A 24,147-nucleotide genomic window follows, 5' to 3' on the forward strand; every position below is an offset into this window, starting at 1 on the left:
AGGAAGACAGTTGTTGGGATGAGCACTGGGTGTTATACATAGGGGATGAATCACTGGAATCTACTCCTGAAATCATTTGTTGTACTATATGCTAACTGACTTGGAAGTAAATTAAAAAGTAAATAAATAAATAAATAAATAAATAAATAAATAAATAAATAAATAAATTTTTAAATACAATAAAATAAAAGCTAAATTAGGTTTGTGCAGCATTTCTATTGTTCTGGTAAGAACAAAATATGTATATATATAAACTGTGAAATATAAGTCGTATAATTTCAGTAACTGTACATACAGGCTCAATGCTCAACGCTTCATTTAAAAAGAAGAATTGAACAGCATAAAGGTGAACAATAAAATTAATTCTAATAATTTAAAATTTTTACTTTACTTAGAACAACATATAGATACAAATAAAAAACACCATAATAAGTTGAGAAAGAGACAACATAAGAAAGGAAGATGCTTTCTAGTTTAGCACTGGGATATATGGGAAATAGACATTTGGTCTTTTTCTCTGGTAAACATGTGAAGGTGCAGACAGGGTGACACATCCAAAGAGGTCATGAAAGCTCCACACCTCCAATCCATACCGTGCCCTATAGATCTCTTCTATTAGGCTGTTCTTGGGTTGTACCCTTTATAATAAACCTATAAATGTAAATAAAACATTGTCTTAAGCTTTGTGAGCCATTCTAACAAATCATCAAAACTGAAGAGAGGGTCATGGAAATGCCCAGTTGATAGCCGACCAGTCAGAAATACCGGTAACAACTTGAGACTTTCAGCTGACATATGAAGTGAGTACAGTCTTATGGGAATGAGCCCTTAAATTGTGGGATCTGATGCTAACTCCCAGTAGAGTGCCAAAAGTGAATAGCACCACACCCAGTTGAAACCTGAAACCATAAATCTCTTGCAAGAAAATATAGGCAGTAATCTTTGGATATCAGCCTTAGCAGCATACTTATGGGTATGTCTTCTCAGGCAAGGAAAACAAAAGCAAAAATAAGCTATTGGGACTACACCAAAATAAAAAGGAAACCATCAACAAAACAAAAAGGCAATGTACTGAATGGGAGAAGATCTTTGCAAATGATAGATCTGATAAGGAGTTAATATCCAGAATATGTAAGAAAGTTATACAACTCAACACCAAAAAAAAAATTTTTTTTTTCAATTAAAAAATGAGCAGAGACACCTGGGTTGCTCAGTTGGTTGAGCAACCGATTCTTGATTTTGGCTCAGGTCATGATCTCACAGTTCGTGGGATCTAGCCCCGCATTGGGGTCTGTGCTGATAGCATGGAGCCTGCTTGGGATTCTTTCTCTCCCTCATTCACCTCCCCTTCCCCACTCACACACGAGCTCTCTTTTAAAAACAAATAAATAAACATTTTGTTTTAAATCGGCAGGGGTGCCTGGGTGGTTCATTCAGTTGAGCATCCAACTTTGGTTCAGGTCATGATCTCAAGGTTCATGAGTTTGACCCCTGCTTCGGGCTCACTACTGTCATCTCAGAGCCCACTCTGGATCCTCTCTTCCCCCTCTCTCTCTGCCTGTCCCCTGTTTTCACCCTCTCAAAAAAAAAAAAAAAGAAAAGAAAAAGAAAAGAAAACCTTAAAAAAAAGTGAGAAGACCAAAATAGACCTTTTTCCTAAGAAGCCACACAAATGGCAAACAGACACATGAAGAGATACTCAACATCACTAATCATCAGGGAAATGCAAGTCAAAACCACAATGAGATAGCACCTCACACTAGTCAGAATAGCTAGACTGAAGAAAGACAAGAAATAACAACTTGGTGAATATGTAGACAAAAGGGTACCCTCATGCACCGTTGGTAGGAACGGAAATTAGTGCAACCACTGTGGAAAATAGTATGAAGGTTTCTCAAAAAACTAAAAATAGAGTTACCATATGATCCAGTAATTCCACCACTGGGTATTTCCCCACAAAAATGCAAACACCAATTTGTAAAGATACACCCCTATGTTTATTGCAGCATTATTTATAATAGCCAAGATATGATGGCAACCCACATGTCCACTGATAGATGAATGGATAAAGATGATGTGGTATATACACGCAATAGAATATTACTCAGTCATACAAAAGAATGAGATCTTGCTATGTGCGACAGTATGGATGAACCTAGAGTGTATTATATACTAAGTGGAAAAGTCAAAGACAGACAGATGCTATATGATTTCACTTACACGTGGAGTGAAAAAACAAAAACAGCATTGTTTCCCTCCTGTTAATCTGTCTTTTCTCAGTTTATATGCAGACCCAGTCACTGAACCTAAATTGCTAGAAGAATTTTTTCTTCCCCGAAACGTCACACATGATTAACTGAATTGTGTGTCTCCACTGACCTATAGGAACAAATTTCTTATTAACCAAACTCTAGTTACGTTTGTCACCTTTGCCCAGGTATATGAACTTTGACCTACTCTCAGCCTGAGCCAGGATACAACCCTTGCCTAGAATAGACTGACCTCAAGTTAAAACATTTTCTGATCTATGGTGCTATCTCATTTGGTTTCTCGTTCTGCTTCCCCAAACCCAGGTATTTCAAGTCTTGTTTACTTCTCCCTAAAAGAGAAAAGCCTTTTTCTGGCTAACTTTTGAGACACTTAAAGATCTTACGGTCAGAGTATTCTCCCTATTACAATAGTCCCTTTCCTCCTCTTGCAAATATTCCTTTATTTTTCAACTGCAGATCACTTTATTTTTCAGAGAAAGTTCTCTTATCTTTCACATGGTACCACAGTACTACCTGTGCAGGAAAAAAATGTATTTGTACATCTTAATTATAAAATTATATGCTTTCTCTGAATATTACAAGTAAAAGAAAATCATTCAAGTCTGACTTTTACTGCCTTATAATCCAGATTCTGCTTTAGTTATACAAGTAACTATTATTTTCTCTTTCCCCAAAAAGGTGCTACATATATAACGTTATATAACTTAAATATAAGAAAGTATTAGGTAATCCCAGAACTACCACTGAGGAAATACCTCTCAGATTTCAATTAGCCTATAATGTCTTCACTAAGTCCCCTAAACAGAATTTTCTGACATAACTGATGATTTGATTTCCTTTGTATGAATGACAAATTCTTATTACAGAATTCATGTTGAAACAATCCACTGCCCCATCCTTCTCTACTCCCCAATGAAACTGTTCTACTATTTTTCCTACTAATTACTGGCACTGATCTTTTTTTCTTTTAAACAATATCCACTGATAGAATATGAGCATTTTGCAATCTTTGTTCCAACATTTCCCCTTCCATCCAATAAATTCCCAATATCCTTATATCACAAATTATATTTAAATCTGCAGTTGTTAATCCTTACATGTTCTTCAAAGCTAATCCATATATTCACTACAGTTACATTTCCTTTCTTATACAGTGTTTAGTTTTTCTAGGAGTTAATTACCTAAATTTTTATACAATTTACTTTTTTTCCCCATGTAATATCACTTATGTTTCACTGATTAACAACATATACAGAATTCCTCTCAATAAAGCCAAAACATCAGGTAGCCTATCATCTCCAGGAGGAGAAGAATATGGGACATTGTGGACCAAAAAGCCTGAATTATTTACTACCTGGCCTTCTACAAAAAAAAGTGTGCCCTGTTACATGCTCATTTTAGTGAAGCATATCGTAAAGGAGCTTCCTAAGAAAGTATACATGGCAGATGATTGTTTTGAGAACCTCTATGTCTAAAAACATATTGAATCTACTCTTACACTTGATGAGTTAGGTATAGAACAACAAGCTAGAAATAATGTTCTCTTTGAATTTTGAAGATACAGATTCATAATTTTCTACCTTCCAGAGCAGCTAAGAATATCAATGCCATTATGATTCTTGATCCTCATAGGTGACAAGTTTTTTGTTTTGTTTTTTGCGGGTTTTTTGCCTCTGAAAGCTGTTAAGATCTCTTCTACCTTACCTCTGGTACTCTGATATATCATAATATGCCTTAGTGAAGGTTTCTCTTTCTCCCTTTTTTTACCCCTCTGACACAGTGCTAATATTCGTTAAGGCTTTTCAATCTGGAAACTTATTTTTCAAATGTTGGAGATGTCCTTTAGTATTTTCTTGATAAATTTTTCCCTGCATTTTCTCTAAACTATGTGATATTCCTATTATTTAGATGTTGTACTACCCGGTTTGAGTCTCTTCTTTTCTGTTCTAGTATATTTATTCTATTTACTAGGGGAAATTTTAGCTACATCTTCTATAGGACTTTCTTTATTGCTACGATTATTTTGTAATTTCCAAGAGCTTTTTCTTATTCTCTAAATGTCAGTTTTTATAGTTACCTATCTATTCTTCATGAATGTGATATCACTCCATAAAAGAAAAAAACAAACATGATAGAAGGTCTCCAATTTTCTCCTTGCTTTTTGCCTTTGCTCTTCTGGGGGTTTTTTGTACCTACCTCCACCATCCAGAAAACTTTAAGCAGCTGATGATCTACAAGGTTTACAAAAAATCCTGAAAAATATTGTAGTGATGGTTATCTGGACCCTAAGTAAAGGCACAGAAATAGGAATGACCTATAGGAATAGGAAAGAAAACAAAGATATATCTACATATTCAAACACTATATTTAACAGGATGGAGTTAGATTCCTTTGCTATTTGGTTATGTCTTCAATTTCCCATCCCACTTTCCTTACATAACAGGCAAAGGAAAAACAGTAAGAATTTTTTAAAGAAATATCAATGTTTAAGAAAGATAAGACAACATGTAGGAAAAAAATGCTCCAACCTTTCACTCTTCCTTTACTCCTGTTCTCCTTCACAGTTATTGTCTTCTTATTTTGTCTCTAAATTCAATTAAGTCTTGTGTTGTTTTTTTCTGACTCCTCCCTTTTATTATACTGTTTCCCTGGTTGGCAAATTTTACTTCTAACTTTTTATTGATGGTAGGAAAAAGATGGATTTTGGGAAAGAGAACAAAGAAATAAACACAAATTGTTGAAATTTAATGTAAGCACACCACACATTTCAATAAATATTCAAAAGAATACTCCTTTCTTAGAAAGCAATACAAAGGGGATTCTGGGAAGATGGTGGAGTAGGACTCACCAAGAATCGATCTCCCAACCCACAGAACTGCACTAGCAAAATCTGTCTGATATAACTGTTTTTAGAAATCTGGAGATTATTGAAGGCTTACAACTTCAGGAAAAGGCTTAGGCAGTAAAATGTCATTGATTTTGGTCAATTTCAGTTCTTAGCACAGAAGCTACCCACCCCAAGCCCCCAGACCCTCAGCAACAGCTGAACATATGTTAGAGGAACAGCTTACACTCACAGCATTGTAGGAACCAAAGGAGAAAAAAACGATCTTATCCTTTAAATATCAGGGATCTGTTCTCTGATCACTGATTACTGCTTATGTCAGAGGTGCAGAAAAAGAGGCAAGCAATCATTGTGGTTGCACCTCCCTCCATCTCTGCAAGCCTCACCCTTTCTAGAAGTGACTTCCAGGGGATTTAAAAAGCTAATGCCCATTTTTCATCTCTTAATTTTTCCCTTTTTCCCCATTTAGGAGCCATACATTAAACACTAAAACATTCAAAAGTGAATGCATAAAAGGATGAAATTAGAAAGTTACCACGTATACATAGGGAAAGGCACAGGCTCAAACAAAACCTGAAAAGACCATAAGTTTATAGATATAATGAACTTTGACAAAGAGACAGCCTACAACAATAAAAAATAAATAAATGAATTAAATAAAATAAAAAATAATAACAGCAAACCCTGGGAAAGAGACAGAATCTGATTTTCAAAATTATCACATTTTTAGATTCAAATGTCCAATTTTCAACAACAAAAAATCATAATATGACAAAGAAAGAGGAAAGTATGGCCCATTCATAGGAAAAAAAATGTAAATCAAACTGTCCCTGAATAAGACCTGATATCAGATCTACGAGACAAATTATTTTAAAACAATTGTCTTAAGGATGATCAAAGAATGTAATAAGATCTGAGAAAAGTCAAGAGAGCAATTTGTGAACAAAATAGAAATACCAACAAAGAGGCTGAACACCAAAAAGTAAGCCAAAAAAATTCTGGAGCTGAAAGTACAGTAATTAAAATGAAATATTCACTAGAGGTATTTGAAAGCAGATTTGAGCAGGCAGAAGAAAGAATTAGCAAACTTGATGACTTTTTCCTAATTTCACAGATAAGCAACTGCCTTAGAAGTTATATCACTTTCCCTTGTATAAACAATATCTACATCATGGCATGGCTGAGAACATCTGTGCCTGGCACTTTATTAGTGAGGGACACACAAAAAAGTCAAAGAGCATATTCAAATTAAAATAATTCAATGAAGGTTTTATTTACAAATAAATAAAATTTGTATTATTTATTGTTTCTATTTCTAATTTACTTTTAGTGTCTTTTTTTTAATCACTCTGAGACACATTATAATCAAATTCTTGAAAGACACACTTGAAAGCAGCAAAAGAAAAGTGATTTGTCACATACAAAAATGTTCAACAAGATAGTAAGATTTCTCATCAGAAATTTTGGAGGATAGAAGGCTATGGCTTGATATATTTGAAGTTCTAAAAGAAAAAAACCCATGAACCAAAAATCCTATATTCAGCAAAACTGTGCTTCAAGAGTAGAGAGAAATTAAGACATGCCTGGACAAATGAAAACTGACAGTTTGCAACCGTAAGACCTGCCCTGCACCAAATGCTCAAGAGAATCCTGCAAGGGGAAAAAAAAAAAAACACCACACAGTTAACTCAGTACCATATGAGGAAATAAAGATCTCAATATAAGTAAATACATGAGGGGCACCTAGGTGGCTCATTTGGTTAAGTATCCAACTCTTGATTTCAGCTCAAGTCATGATCTCATGGTGGTGATATCCAGCCACATGTCAGACTCCATGCTGGGTGTGGAGCCTACTTAAGGTTCTCTCTCTTCTACTCTCTCTACCCCCATGCCCCTCCCCCACTTGCACTTTCCCTCTCTCAAAAAAAATAAAAATAAAAAGTAAATATATGAGCAATGGTGTAACTTTGGTTTGAAACTCCGTTTTTTGTTTTCCACATGATTTGACAGACTAATATTTTATTTAAAAAAAAATTAGTCTAAAAGCTAGTATTACTTCAACTTTGGTTTATAACTGCAAATTTTGTTTTCTACATAATATAAAGAAAACCATCAGGGTCTATGCTGACAGTGTGTAGCCTGCTTGGAATTCTCTGTCCCCTCTCAATCTCTCTGCCCCTACCCCACTTGCTCTCTCTCTCAAAATAAATAAACTTAAATAAAAATTGTTTTAAAAACTATAAGGAAATAGAATTTTTACGTGTTATTCAAGATAAGTAAGTAGAGATTCAAGTTAGAGTACCACAACTTTATAATGTTAAACATAATCCCACGTGATAACCACAAAGAAAATAGCTACATAAGAGGAAATGAGAAGGGAAGTTAAGCATTTCACTATGAAAAACAAAATCCACAAAGCAAAAAAGAATAATGCAGAAAGTTGGGATGAAAGAAAAGCTGTAAGACATGTAAAATTAACAGAAAAATGACAGAAATAAGTCACTCCTCATCACTACTTACTTTAAATGTAAATTGATTAAACTCTCCAATACAAAGAGTGACAGAATGACTAAAAAAAAGATCCAATTATATGCTGTCTACACCAGACTCACATTAGATCCAAAGACAGGTTAAAAGTCAAAGTATGGAAAAACATATTCCATGCAAATACTACCAAAAGAGAGCAAGGTTATACTGATACCAGACAAAATACAAAATCAAAAAAAGACTACAAGACACAAAGATGTAATTATATATTAATACAAGGTATAACAGAGCTAGAAGATCTAACTATTATAAACATCTACATACCTAATAACAAACTATCAAAATATATAAAGCATTAATTGGGGCACCTGATTGGCTTAGTGAGTTAAGCATTCGACTCTTGATTTCAGCTCAGGTCATGATCTCACAGTTCATGAGAGTGAGCTGACAGCACGAAGCCTGCTTGGGATATTCTCTCTCTCTCTCTCTCTCTCTCTCTCTCTCTCTCTGCTCCTCTCCCACTAGCATGCTCGTGCTCTCTTGCTCTCTCTCAAACACAAAAATAAACTTTAACAAATTGCCAAAAACAATATATATATAAAGAATAAATTAATAGAAAATGAAAATAGACAGTTCTACAATAATAGTTGGGAGACTTCAATGCCCCACTCTCAATAAGGGATAGAACAATCTGACAGAAAAAAAGAAATTAGAGGGCTTAAAAGACACAATAAACCTACTAGATCTAACTGATATACGTGAAACAATCCACCCAACAAGAGAATACATATTTTTCTTAAGTGCACATAAGACATTCTTCAAGACAGACCATATTCTGGGGAACAAATTAAGTCTCGATAGATTTAGAAAGATATCACACAAAGCATCTTCTCTGACCACAATGGAATGAAGTTAGAACTCATTAACACAAGGAAAACTAGAAAACTCACAAATTTGTGGAAATTAAACAACATACTTTTTAATAACCAATGGTTCAAAGAAGAAATCACAAATTAGGAAATACTTAAGAGATGAATGAAAACAGAAACAAAAACAAATTCAAAAATATAAAAGATTTAATTTTTTGAAATCAAAAACTGAAAAAGATAGAGATAAAACTATAAGGAAATAGGGTGCCTACATACAAAATTTATACAAAAATTAGCAAAACACAACAAGAACACTAGTACCAAGAAGCATTTTTCGCTATAAATGCTCACATTACAAACATAAAGACCTCAAATCAACAACTTTATAATTTGAAGAACCAGAAGAAAAAAAACTACATTCAAAGCTAACAGAAAAAAAGAAATAATAAAGAACAGAGCAAATGACATACAGAATAGAAAAATAAGAGAATGGGGTGCCTGGCTGGCTCAGTGGGTAGAGCATCTGACTCTTGATCTCAGGGGTCTGAGTTCAAGCTCCACGTTGGGCAGGGCACCATCAAAAAAAAAAGGTGGGGGGAAGAAAACCAATAGAAAAAATTAATGAAACTAAAAGTTTGTTCACAAATATGGCAAACCTGAGCTAGATGAGCTAAGAAAAAGAGAGAAGATGCAAATAACTAAAATCAGAAATGAAAGTGGGGACATTACTAATGATTCCACAAAAATAAAAAGGATTACAAATGAGTACTATGAACTGTATCTCAACAAATTAGATAATATAGATAAAATGGACAAATTCCTAAAAACAAAAAACCTAGATAGAATCACAAAGAAACAGAAAATTTGACTTGACCTAAAATTAGTAAGAAGAATGAATCAGTAATCAAAACTCCCAGGAAAGAAAGCCCTGGCCTTGATGCTTTCATTGGTGAATTTCAAAATTTTATGAAGAACAGCAATCATTCTCAAACTCGTCCCAAAAATGGAAGTGAAAATAATTTCCAACTTAGGGGCACCTGAGTGGCTCAGTTGGTTAAGCGTCCGACTTAGGCTCAGGTCATGATCTCACGGTTCGTGGGTTCGAGCCCCGTGTCGGGCTCTGGGCTGACAGCTCAGAACCTGGAGCCTGCTTCAGATTCTGTGTCTCCCTCTATCTGCCCCTCCACTGCTTGCACTCTGTCTCTCGCATTGTCTCAAAAATAAACAAACATAAAAAAAAATTTTTTTAAATAATAATAATTTCCAACTTATTTTATGTAGCCAACATTACCCTGCTACTGAAGCCAGACAAAGACACCACAAGGAAAGAAGACTAAAGACCATTATTTTTATGAACATTGTTTCAAAAAATCCTCAACAAAATATTAACAAACCAAATTTGGCAGCAAATTAAAAACACTATACACCATGACCAAGTGGGATTTATTCCTGTAATGCAAGAATGGTTCAACCTACAAAAATTGGTCACTAAAAAGATGAGAGTAACAGAATGAATAGAAAAAAAAATATGATCATCCCAATTGATGCAAAAAAAAAAAAAAAAAAAGCGGCAAAGTTCAACATCTTTCATGACAAAAGCACACAACCAGGAATGGAAGGAAACTGCTTCAACATAATAAAAGCCATATATGCAAAACACAAGCAAACATCATACTTATTGGTGAAAGACTCTTTTCCTGTAAGATGAGGAACAAGAAAAGGATGTTCATTTTTGCCATTTCTATTCAACATACTACATAGCCAATTAGACAAAATATAAAGAAAAAAAAGGCATCAAAATTGAAAAGGAATAAGTAAAATGATCTCTGTTCACAAATGGTATCATCTTATACGTAGAAAACCCTAAAGATTCCACAAAAAGACTGTTTCAAAAATGAATACAACAAAGTGATAGGATATAAACTCAACACAAAAATCACCTACATAACGTGGGTGCCTGGGTGGCTCAAGTTGGTTAAGCGTCTGACTTCGGCTCAGGTCATGATCTCGCGGTTTGTGAGTTCGGGTCCCGCGACAGGCTCTGTGCTGACAGCTCAGAGCCTGCAGCCTACTTTGAATTCTGTGTCTCCCTCTCTCTCTGCCCCTCCCCTGCTCATACTCTGTCTCTGTCTCTCAAAAATAAATAAATGTTAAAAAAAAAATTTAAAAATCACCTGCATACCTATACATTTAACAATGAAAAATCTGAATAGGAAATCATGAAAACAATTCCACTTATAATAGCACTAAAAAGAAGAAAATGCTTAGGAACTAACTTAATCAAAGAGGCAAAAAAATCATAAAATTAAAACTACAAAACATGGCTAGAGGAAACAAAATACATGAATAAATGTAATCACACCCCATTTGCAGGGATTAGAAGGCTAAATGTTAAAATGTCAATACTACTCAAGGCAATCTATCAGTTCAATGCAACTGTATCAAAGTCATGATGTTTTTTGCAGAAATAAAAAATCTTATCTCAAAACTCATATAAGGGACTTCCAATAGCCAAAACAATCTTGAAAAAGAGTAACAAAACTGGAGGACTCACACTTCATTATTTCAAAACTTACTACAGGGATACCTGGATGTTAAGTCAGTTAAGCATCTGACTCTTGATTTTGGCTCAGGTCATGACATGATCTTACAGTTTGTGAGAGATCAAGGTCCATGTCAGTTTCCACACTAACAGCATGAAACCCTCCTTGGGAGTCTCTCAATCTCTCTCTCTCTCTCTCTGCCCCTCACCTGCTCACACATGTGTGCTCGTTCTCTTTTTCTCAAAAATAAACACTAAAAAAAGCCTACTACAAAGTTACAGTAATGAAAACGTGTGGTATTGGCATAAGGACAAACACACAGATCAAGAAAATGGAATAAGGAACCCAGAAATAAACTCTCATATACATAGAAAATGTTTTTTAGCAACAGTGCCAAGACTACTCAATTGGGAAAGAAGAGACTTTTGGACAAATGGTCCTAGAAAAACTGGATATCCACATGCCAAAGAATGAAGTTGGACCTCTACTCAACTCCATAGACAAACATTAACTCAAAATGGATCAAAGAACTAAATGTAAGAGCTAAAATTATAAAATGCATATAAGAAAACATAGGGGAAAAGCTTCATGGCCATGACATTGGATTTGGCACTGATTTCTTGGGTATAGCACTGAAAACACAGGCAACAACAACAAAACAAACGAAATGTACTTTATAAAGTATTTAATTTTTATAGCATCTAAAGACACCGTCAAGAGAGCAAAAAGGCAACCCCAAAAATGGGATAAAATATTTGCAAGTCATGAATCTGATAAGGGATTGATATTCTGAATATATAGACAACCCCTTAAAACTCAACAACAAAAAAACTTGACTTTTAAAAGTGGGCAAAGAACTTGAATAAACATTTCTCCAACGATATACAAATAGCCATAAGCACATGGAAAGATGTTCAACATCACTAATTACTAGGGAAACACAAATCAAAAACACAATCACCTATGACTTCACATAGGATGGCTATTATGAATTAAATGAAAGTAAGTGTTGATGAAGATGCAGAGAAAGTAGCACATTACTACTGGCAATGTAAGATGATGCAGCTGCTATGGAAAAGAGTATGGTGATCCTCAAAAATCAAAAACAGATTTACCATATGGTCCAGAAATTTCACTTGGGGATATATACCCCAAATTCAAAGAAATGAAAGCAAGGTTTCAAAAACATATTTGTATAGCCATGTTCATATCAGCATTATTCACAATAGCAAAAATGGGGAAGCAATGCAAGTGTCCATTGACAGATGAATGGCTAAGCAAAACAGCATGTGTATAACATAAGTACACAATGGAATATTATTTAGCCTAAAAAGGAAGTAAATTCTGACATGTTGCAACATGAATGAACTTGGTGACAATATGCTAAGTAAAATAAGCCCACCACAAAAAGATAAATAATGAATGATTCCACTTACATGAAGTACTTAAAGTAGTCAAATTCATGGAAAGTAAAATGGGTGGTTGCTTGGGGCTCTAAGGGAGAAACTGGGAGTCACTGTTTAATGGGTATATAGTGTAAGTAGTACAAGATGAAAAGTGTAGAGATGGTTGATGATGATGTTAGTACAACATTAGAAATGGATTTAAAACTACTGAACTATGTATTTAAAAATGGTTAAGATGGTAAATATTATGGGGCACCTAGATGGCTCAGTTGGTCAAGCATTTGACTTCAGCTCAGGTCATGATCTTGTGGTTCGTGGGTGTGATCCCCATGTCGGGCTCTGTGCTAACAACTCAGAGCCTGGAGCCTGCTTCGGATTCTGTGTCTCCCTCTCTCTCTGGCCCTCCCCATCTTGTACTCTGTCTCTCTGTCTCTCTCAAAAATAAATACACATTTAAAAAAAATTTTTTTAAGACAGTAAATTTTATGTTGTGTAAATTTTATAATAAAAAAGCAATATATCTGACAAAAATTATAAAAACTTATAATTGACACATATTCCTCTAAGTAAATGATACACCAATAAAGTTGATTTAAAAAAAAAGAATAGAAAACCTGAATAGTTCTATAATTAGAAGCAACACACAAACACAAAGGTAATACAAAAAAACAAATATTCATTTTAATTGCAGGTCACTGAAGAAGGACTGAATTTTTAAGAAGCAATAAAGAATAAGAAAAAGGAAACTGATAGGCTGCCAATTCATTTCCTAAAAAAAAGAAATTACTGCTCCCAAAAGAAGCTCAGTTCCTCTCCCTTGTTCAAGGTGTCTGTCTGGGTTTGAATTATGCCCCCCTCCAAAAGACATTCTAAACTCTTAACCCCAGTATCTCAGAATGTTAATTTATTTGGAAATACTGTCTTCACAGAAATCAAATTAAAATGATGGCAATAAGGCCGTAATAAATTATGACTGGTGTCTTTCTAAAAACTGCAAATTGAACATAGAAACAGAAATACACATATGACAATGTGAGGACACACATAGAGATCATGTAAACAGATAAGACAGCAGTAATGCATCCAAAGTACAAGAAATGCCCAAAGAGAAGAGAGAGACATGGAATAAATCCTTCCCTAATGCCTTCAGAGGAAGCATGGCCCTACTGACACTTTCACATGAAATGTGAGTGGAGTAAACAATCTAGTCCAAAGACAGAGATTTCCAGAAGAGATGAGAAATCCACATCTGCTATGTTCTGAATGTTTGCTTCCCTTAAAAATTCATATGTTAAAATCCTAAACCCCCAAAATGATGGTATTAGGAGTGGGGCCTTTGGGAAGTGAATAGATCACGACAGTGGAACCCTCATAAATGGTATTAGTACGCTTATAAAGGAGTCTTAAGAGAGGCCCCATCCACCCCTTCAGGACACAATGAAAAGATGCCATCTATACGAACCAAGAAGCTCTCATAGACAATGAACCTTCTGGTGCCATGATAATGGGCTTCCCAGCCACTAGAATTATAAAAAATAATTATTTGTTGTTTATATGCCACCCAGTCTATGGTGTTTTACTATAGCAGCCCAAAACCACTAGAGCAAGATCCAACTAAAGGCTCTCAACTAGAGACAATTTGGATTCCAAGAAATAAATAGGTTCAAAGTAAAAGGATGGAAAAAGGTGTACAATGCAAACAGCAACCTTAAGACAAATGGAGTAGTTATATGAACATCAGATCCAATAGACTTTAAAACAAACAAAAATAGACAATGAAGGACATTTCATTGATAAAAGGGTTAATTCATCAGAAAGATATACCAATTACAAATACACATATACTTAACAACAGGACAACAAAATACATTAAGCAGAAACTGACAAAACATAAGGGAGAAATGAACATTTCAACAATAATATGTAGGTACTTCAAAACACCAGTCTTGATAACGGATAGATATACTAGACTGAAAATCTGCAAGGATAACCGGAGCTTGAATAATAGTATCATCCAATTCAATCTAACAGACATCTATAGAACACTCCACCAAATAGGAACAGAATACACATTCTTCTCAAATACACAAAACATTCTGCAAGCAAGACCATATGCAAAACCATAAAATGAAACTCAGTAAATTTATAAGAAAGAAAACCATACAGGGACGCCTGGATGGCATAGTCAGTTAAGTATCTGACTCTTGATCTCGGCTCAGGTCATCATCTTGCTGTTCATGAACTTGAGCCATGCATCAGGCTCTGCAGTGATGGTCCAGAGCCTGCTTGGGGTCCTGTCTCTCCTTCTCTCTGTCACTTCCCCACTTGTGCTCTCTCTTTCTCTCTCTCTCTCTCAAGACAAATAAATAAAGTTAAAAAAAAATTTTTAAAGGAAATCATATAGAATGTTCTCAGACCACAATGGAATTCAATTAAATATTAACAACAGGTAAGTAAGTCATGAGAATGTAATATAAAGCATGGTGACTGTAGTTAATAAAACTGTATCATGTATTTGAAAATGGCTAAGAAAGTAAATCTTAACGGTTCTCATCACAAGGAAAAGGATGTATAACTATGCATGGTGATAGACGTTAACTAGACTTACTATAGTGATCATTTCTCAATATATATAAATAATGAATCACTACATTGTACACCTGAACTAATATAATGTTATGTCAATTATATCTCAATAAGATCTTGCAAGTTTTCAAAAATGCAGAAATTAAATAATACACATTTTCACAACAAATGAGTCAAAAAAGTCATACCAGAATTTAGAAAATACTTTTGAGATTAATGAATAGAACATCACAACACACCAAAATTTATGAGATGCAGCTAATGCAGTGCTCAAGGAAATTTTAAAATTGTAAAATTGCTATGTTAGAAAAGAAGAAAGATCTCAAATCAATAACCTTACTAGACACCTTAAGATTTAGAAAAAGCAGCACTATTTCCAAAACAAAAACAAAGAAAGTAAGATTATAGTGGAAATAAATGAAAACGAATACAGAAAACCAAGAGACAAAATTGATGAAATCAAAAGTTGGTTCTTTGAAAAGATCAACAAAATTAACAAATCTTTAGGGAGACTGAGCAGAAAAAGAGAGGAAAAAAAGATGCAAATTTGTAAATAAGAAAAAGAGATCACTAACAATATTACAGAAATTAAAAAGACTGTAAGAGAGTATTTTGAAGAAATGTATGCCAACAAATTAGATAACTTACACAATGCACAAATTCCTAGAAAGGCACAAGGTACCAAAACTGACTCATACATGGCTATCAGGCTGACTCACTCAGTGGAGCATGCAATTCTTGTAGTCAGGGTTGTGAGTTTGAGCACCACACTGAGTGTAGAAATTTCTTAAATTAAAACTGAAAAAAAAAAAAAAACCTGACTCATAAAAAAACAGAAAATCTGAATAGAGCTGTAACAAATAAAAATTTAAACTTGTAACGTGATATCCTCAGGCACACACACATACACATGCAAAATGCCAATGTCTAGATGGCCTACTGGTGCCTTTAATTAAACATTTAAAGAAAAATTGTGGGGGGGTTGGGGTGCCTGGGTGGCTGGGTCAGTTAAGCGTCCGACTTCGGCTCAGGTCATGATCTCATGGTTCATAGGTTTCAGCCCCTCGACAGGCTCTGTGCTGACAGCTCAGAGCCTAGAGCCTGCTTCAGATGTTGTGTCTCCCTCTCTCTCTCTGCCCCTCCCCCACTTGTTCTCTCTCTCTCTCTCTCTCTCTCTCTCTCTCTCTCAAAAATAAATAAACATTTAAAAAAAAAAAAGATAACCTGGGTGCCTGGCTGGCTCAGTTGGTAGAGCGAGCAACTTTGACCATCATGAACTCAAGCCCCATGTTAGGTGTAGAGATTACTTAAAAATAAAATCGTGGGGCGCCTGGGTGGCTCAGTCGGTTGAGCATCCGACTTCAGCTCAGGTCATGATCTCCCGGTTTGTGAGTTCGAGCCCCACGTCAGCTCTGTGCTGATAGCTCAGAGCCTGGACCCTGCTTCTGCTTCTGTCTCCCTCTCTCTCTGCCCCTAACCCACTCGCATTCTGTCTCTGTCTCTCTCAAAAAAAAATAAACATTAAAAAAAAAAATTTTTAATAATAAAATCGTAAAAAAATAAAAAATAAAATAAATAAAGAAAATAAAATCATAACAAAAAAAATTTAAAGAAACTTAACATCAATTCTCCAAAAATTCTTCCAGAAAACAAAGGAAGAGAAAACACTTGCCAACTCATTCTACAAGGTCAGTATTAGCCTGATTCCAAATCCCAGACAAGACAACATAAGAAAACAGCAGATGAATTTCTCTTCTTTTTTAAGTTTATTTATTTTGAAAGTAAGAGAGAATGTGAGTGGGGGAAGGGCAGAAAGAAAGAGGGAGAGAGAGAATCCCAAGCAGACTCCTCATTGTCAGCACAGAGCCTGACGCAGGGTTCAATCTCACAAATCATGAGATCATGACCTGAGCAAAAATCAAGAGTCGGACACTTAACCAACTAAGCCACGGCTCCTGATCAATTTCTCTTCCTAATACAAATGAAAATATCGTCAAAAAAATCCTAGCAAACTAAATCCAGCAACATATCAATGGGATCATAAATCAGGATCATGTGGGATTTATCTCAAGAATGCCAATTTAGCTTAAGATCTAAAAATAAATTTATGTAACACATTAATTAAAAGATACACATTACATGATATGAATGCAAAAAAGGCATTTGACAAAACCTGACTCACATTCATGATAAAAAGGCTTCAAACAAATTAGGAATGGAAAGGAACGTCCTCCGTGAAAAAGAGCATACTTTAGTCTATTTGTGTTACTGTAACAAAATACCATAAAATGGGTGGCTTACAAACAACAGACATTAATTTCCCATGTTCTGGAGGCTTGGAAGTCCAGGATCAGGGTGCCAGACAGCATGCTCAGGCTCTGGTAAAGGCCCTCTTCTGTACTGCAAACTGCTAACTTCTCACTGTGTCCTCAAAAGGTGAAACTAGGAAGCTCTGTGAGGTCTCTTTTATAAAGGCAGTAATCCCATTCATGAGCGCTCCACCTTCATGACTTAACCTCCCAAGGGCCCCACCTCCAAATGCCATCACACTGGGCATTAGGATTTCAACATAAACATTTTGAGGGGACACAAACATTCAAACCATAGCAAAGCATCTATGAAAACCTAGCTAACATGACACGTAATGGTAAAATACCAAATGCTTTCCCTCTGAGAGTGGGAACAAAACAAAAATGTCCACTCTCACCACTTCTATTCTACATCGTACTAGATGTTCTAACCAGAACATTAAGCAAAGAAAAAAAAATTAAAGGCATCCAGTTGGAAATAAAGAAGTAAAAAGTAAAAAAAGAAAAAACTTCTAGAACTAGGAAGCCTTAAACAAAATCACAGCATATAACGTCCACATACATAAATCAAGTGAATTCCTATACACTAACAATGAACAGTCTGAAAATAATATTAAGAAAACAATTCCACAACAGCATCAAAAAGAAGAAAATAAATTACCAAAAGCTGCAGAAAGAAATTAAAAAGGATCTAAATGGAAAGATATCTCATGTTCATGAATCAGAAGACTTAATATTAAGATGGCCAAACTCCCCAAATTAGTCTACAGATTTAACACATCCTCTCTCAAAATCCTTATTGGCTTTTTTGTTATAATTGACAACCTGATTCAAAATTCAACTGAAAATGCAACAAATCTAGAACAACTGAAACAATTTTGAAAAACACAATAAAGCTGGAAGACTCTCACTTTCTAATTTCAAAACTTAATGCAAAGTTATAGTAATCAAGACACAGTGGTACTGGCATAAGGACAAACATATAGATCAATGGAATAAAATTCCAAATCCAGAAATAAACCCTTATATTTGTAGGCAATTGATTTTCATCAAAGTTACCCCAAAACATTGGTACCTCTTCAACCAGTGGTGCTAGGACAATTGCATATTCACAAACAAAAATATAAATTTGGATGCCTATTTCATATCATATCCAAAAATTAATTCTGAATGAATAAAAGACCTAACTCTAATAACTAGAACCTTAAAACTCTTAGAAGAAAACTCAAGAATAAGTCATTCTAACCTGAGATTAGGCAATAGTTTAGATATGACAACAAAAAAGCATCATGACAAAAGAAAAATAGATAAATGGGACTTCATCAAAATGAAAACAACCTCTGTGCTTCAAAAGGCAACATCAAAAAAGTGAAAAGCTGTATGGGAGAAAATATTTGCAAACCATATATCTGTTAAAGACTTGTATACAGAATATATAAAGAAGTCTTACAACTCAACAGAAACATATCAACACAATTTTAAAATGGCAAAAATCTAAGTAGACATTTCTCCAAAGAAGATATAAAAATCACCAACAAACACATAAAAAGACAAACGTCATTAGGAAATGCATATCAAAACCACAATGAGACACAGGTTTACACCCACAAGGACATTGGAAGGAAGGAAGGAAGGAAGGAAGGAAGGAAGGAAGGAAGGAAGGAAGGAAGGAAGGGAGGAAGGGAATTAAGTAGTGATAAGGATATGGAATACCAATGTTTTTCATTTCCTATAGACAATTTACTCGAAAAGGGAGAATAAGACTAAGTACCTTACAAAGTGCTCTGACATAAATTTAAGAACTTCAATTAGTCTTCTAATTTGTGTGACCTCCCAATAATTACAACTTTTACTTTGCTACACTCATTTTTTTTATTCATTCACTATTCCATAAAAGAAAATTCAACACTCTTTTATAGAACAACTTTTTAATTATTTACAAATATCCAATCCTGAAATGCTCTAAATTCCTTCTGATAACTGCAATTTGAATCTCCCAAATATTTAACTCTAACATAATTTACTAACACTAAGTGCTAAATTCAGCATCTTTTTTACTGCAGACCACAAATAATGAATCAAGCATTATAATCAAGTCTATATGTAACTCTTGTTTTATCAGCTAAAGTTTATCAAGATGTTCCAAATGCACAAAAAGAAAAGAGTTAAGATGACTTAGAATCACAGAAAGTTCACACTTGAACCTTAGAGGACATTGAATTCAGTCCTTGTATTTCAAAATTATGTATCTGAGATCCAAAGAAGCTAAAGGAATCACCATGGTCAGTCACACTATTTATACACAATATAAGCCCATCCTATGTCATACACACATATATCTTACCTTTCTGGTGATGTCTTAGAGGTGACAGGACGCCCACGAACACTTTTTCTACTTTTATGGTCTAGAGAGAGGACCTTATTTCTTAGGCTTCTTTTCCACTGGTGGGGGAAAAATGGAATTTAATACTAAGTATAACAATATGATAATTAAGAGGCATTTAAGTTTGTTTTTATTTAAAACTTCAAGATGAATGGCCAAATTCATAGTAATTCACAGAGGAAAACAAGTGCAGTCTACAAACCCACCTGGCTCTTTTGCTAGTGTAGAAATATAAGTCTACCAAAAAAATAGAAGAAAGATATTTAAAAATCTCAAGGTAAATTTAGTCCGGAAACCAACATTTTGAGATCCTAAAGCTTATATAATTATAAAATTTTTCAAAGAGTTTAAAAAAAACAATAGAAATTATTACATGCCAAGTTAAATAGGACCTGTGATTTTGAAGTTACCATATTGATAATAATTGAAAGGGATTACAACTTGCTCCCGATGAATTGCTGCATGGAAATTTTTAGGGAAGAGTCAGACATCTTATTAACAGGGTTTATATTTAATCTAACTAGACACAAAAGTTAAAATTATTTAATACAAAACAGTATCAATCTAGACAAATAAATTATTTATCTTCTCTTCATTAGTTACCTTATCTGAAAATAGACGTAATAATAGCTATCTCACAAGGATGTAAACATGACTATATATGTAGTCAGTTTAAAACACTGTTTTCCTGGAGTGCCTGGGTGGTTTGGTCAGTTAACCGACTCTTGGTTTCAGCTCAGGCCATGTGAGCGGTTTTGTGGGTTCCAGCCCCACACGCTGGGCTCTGAGCTGGCAGCACAGAGCCTGCTTGGGATTTTCTCTCTCTCTCTCTCTCTCTCTCTCTCTCTCTCTCTCTCTCTCTGCCCCTCCCCTACTAGTGCTCTGTCTCTATCAAAATAAACAAACTTATTTTAAAAAATCAAAAAAATAAAAATAAAACACAGTTTACTCCTGAGAGATTTGTACACTGTGTTTATAGCAGCATTGTTCACAACAGCTAAAAGATAGAAGCAATTTAAGTGTCCCATCAATAAGTGAATGGATAAACAAAATGAGGTATATACAATGAAATATTATTCAGTCTTAAAAAAGAAATTGACACATGCTACATGGATGACCCTTGATGACTGTGACAGAACAAAAAATATATATATATTGGTTTCTGCCCCCAGTTCCTGGCCTAGAACTCTGAAACCCTTGTAATTTGCTGGGTGATAGGAGCATCTTTTGTTATATTATTTGGTCTATGAAACCCTCCCAGGCCTCGCCCTATGTATCTCTTCATCTGGCTCTTCAGTGGTGTTATGTTGTGAAATCCTTTAATAAACTGATAAATATAAGTGTTTCCCTGAGTTCTCTTAGCAGCTCTAGCATAAATTAATTGAACCTGTGGTGGGGAGGGGGTGAAGCTGTGGAACTTCAGATTTATAACCAGTTCATCACAAGCAAAGTGACGGCTGGACTTGTGACTGGCATTTGAAGTGCTGTGGGAGCAGTCTTGTGTGACTGCGCCCTTAACTTGTGGGATCTGACACTATTTCAAGTAGTGTCAGAATTGAATTAAATTTTAGGATACCCAGTTGGTGTCACAGAGGATTGATGGGTGGGGGAAACCCACACACATCTGGCATCAAAAATTGTTGTAAATATGATGCCTGGGTGGATCAGTTGGTTAAGCCTCCGACTTCAACTGGGGTCATGAGCTCACAGTTCATGAGCTCAAGCCCTGCATCAGATGAGCTTGAATCACACTCCAGGATCTGCACTCTCTCTCTGCACCTGGTGGGATTCTCTCTCTCTCCCTCTCTCTCTGCCCCTTACTCACTTGCATGCTCTCATGAATGAATGAATGAATGAATGAATGAATGAATAGAAATGTGGTTAAAATGGGGCGCTAGGGTGGCTCAGTTGGTTAAGCATCCAACTCTTAATTTTGGCTCAGGTCATGATCTCATGTTTCATGAGTGTAAGCCTCACATCAGGCTCTGCGCTGACAGCATGGAGCCTGCTTGGGATTCTCTCTTTGCCTCTCTCTCTCTGCCCCTCCACCACTCATGCTGTCTTTCTCTCTCCCTCTCTCTCAAAATAAATAAATAAATAAACATTTAAAAAATGGTTAAAATGATAAATTTTGTTATTTTTTCCACAATTTAAAATAAATTTTTAAAAGATAAAAAAATAATGCTTCGACAAAGCAGAAAAGAATATCCAGTGGAAAAAAGCCAGACTCCAACAAACGTTGTTGGGAAAACCGGACAGCAACATGCAGAATGAAACTAAACCACTTTCTTACACCACACACAAAAATAAATTCAAGGATGCCTGGATGGCTCAGTATGTTCAGTGTCCAACCTCAGCTCAGGTCATGATTTCACAGTTTGTGAGTTTGAGCCCCTCATTAGGCTCTCTGCTATTAGCACAAAGCCCACTTTGAATCCTCTGTCTCCCTCTCTCTCTGCCTCTCCCCTGCTCGGTCTCTCTCTCTCTCTCTTTCAAAAATAAACAAACATTAAAGCTAATAATAATAAATAAATTCAAAATGGATGAAAGACCTAAATGTAAGACAGGAAACCATCAAAATCCTGGAGAAGAACACAGGTAGCAACCTCTTTGAGATCAGCTATAGCAACTTCTTACTAGACATGTCGCCAGAGGCAAGGAAAACAAAAGCAAAAATGGACTATTGGGACTTCATCAAGATTAAAAGCTTCTGCACAATGAAAGAAACACTCAACAAAACTAAAACGCAACCTACAGAATTGGAGAAGATAATTTGCAAATGACATATCGGATAAAGGGTTAGTATCCAAAATCTACAAAGAACTTATCAAACTTAACACCCAAAAAACAAATAATCCAGTGAAGAAAGGGAGAGAAGACATGAGTAGATATTTTTCCAAAGAAGACATCCAGATGGCTAACAAACACATGAAAAGATGCTTACCATCGCTCATCGTGAGGGAAATACAAATCAAAACCACAATGAAATACCAGCTCACACCTGTCAGAATGGCTAAAATTAGCAATACAGGAAACAACAGATGTTGGCGAGGATGCACAGAAAAGGGAACCTCTTACATTGTTGATGGGAATGCAAACTGGTGCAGCCACTCCGGAAAACAGCATGGAGGTTCCTCAAAAAGTTAAAAATAGAACTACTCTCCAACACAGCAATTACACTAGTAGGTATTTACCCAACGGACATAAAAACACCAATTTGAAGGAGCACATGCACACCGATGTTTATTGCAGCACTATCAACAAGAGCCAAACTATGGAAAGAGCCCAGATGTCCATCAACTGATGAATGAATAAAGAAGATGTGGTGTGCATTTATGTGTACACATATACATACACAAACACGCACATACATACACACACACAATGGAATATTAGCCATAAGAAGAAATGAAATCTTGCCATTTGCAATGACGTGGATGGAGCTAGAGAATATTATGCTAAGCAAAATAAGTCAGTCAGTGAAAGACAAATGCCATATTTTTTTCACACAAATGTGGAATTTAAGAAACAAAACAGATCAACATAGAGGGGTATAAGGGGTTAAAAAAAGAGAGAGAGAGAAACCATAGGAGACTTAACTATAGAGAACAAACTGAGCATTTCTAGAAAGGAATTAGGCAGGGCATGAGCTAAATGGGTGATGTGTATTAAGAAGGGCACTTGTCGGGTACCTGGGTACCCGGGTACCTGGGTGGCTCCAGTTGAGCGTCCAACTTCAGCTTAGGTCATGATCTCACTGTTTGTGGGTTCGAGCCCTGCGTTGGGCTCTGTGCTGACAGCTCAGAACCTGGAGCCTGCTTCAGATTCTGTGTCTCCCTTTCTCTCTAACCCTCCCCTGCTTGCGCTCTCTCTCTCTCTCTCTCAAAAATAAATAAACATTAAAAAAAATTTTTTTAAAGAAGGGCATTTATGATGAGCACTGGGTGTTTTATGTAAGTGATGAATCACGAAATTCTATTCCTAAAACTAATATTACACTATATGTTAACTAAATTTTAAATAAAAACTAAAAAATTAATAAAAAAAAAAGTAAACCAATTCATTTCCACCCGTACAAAAAAAAAAAGTCATTTAACAAAAGAAAAAAATGTTTTAAGTAATGAAAAACAAAACACTGTCCTGAACATGACAGCCTTCAATAAACATCCTTTTTAATTTTCCAAGCATTATGTTATCTCCTTATCATCACAGCCCTGCATGGTATAAAACATATCACTTTAATCAAAGGTAAGTGAGGCTTGGCCAATGAACCCAGGTCTGACTCCCATAAAAGCCTATGTTTCTTCCAATACTTTAATTCTAAATTATACAAATTCTCAAAAATCTCCAAGATATCAACCTAAACATACATCTGTCACTTCCATTCCTCTACAAAATATAAATGTATCAATATAACAAGATTAAAACTATATCTTCTCTCCATTTTCG

General features: G+C 35.2%; 1 protein-coding gene across 7 annotated transcripts in view; it reads right to left on the minus strand.

The window, feature by feature from the left end:
- Positions 1 to 24,147, minus strand: part of SENP7 (SUMO specific peptidase 7) — a 149,226-nt gene that overhangs the window by 95,641 nt on the left and 29,438 nt on the right. For 6 of the 7 annotated variants that reach the window (XM_019448229.2, XM_019448231.2, XM_019448230.2 and 3 more), the window contains one exon: positions 19,660 to 19,757. The exons of the other annotated variant lie outside the window; for it this stretch is intronic. In XM_019448229.2, coding sequence (XP_019303774.2) covers positions 19,660 to 19,757 — 98 coding nt within the window. The remainder of the gene's footprint in view (positions 1 to 19,659; positions 19,758 to 24,147) is intronic. 7 annotated transcript variants of the gene reach the window in all.

Source organism: Panthera pardus, unplaced genomic scaffold, assembly GCF_024362965.1.
Source record: "Panthera pardus isolate Hobbes unplaced genomic scaffold, ASM2436296v1 HiC_scaffold_16, whole genome shotgun sequence".
In the NCBI taxonomy this organism is placed as follows: domain Eukaryota; kingdom Metazoa; phylum Chordata; class Mammalia; order Carnivora; family Felidae; genus Panthera; species Panthera pardus.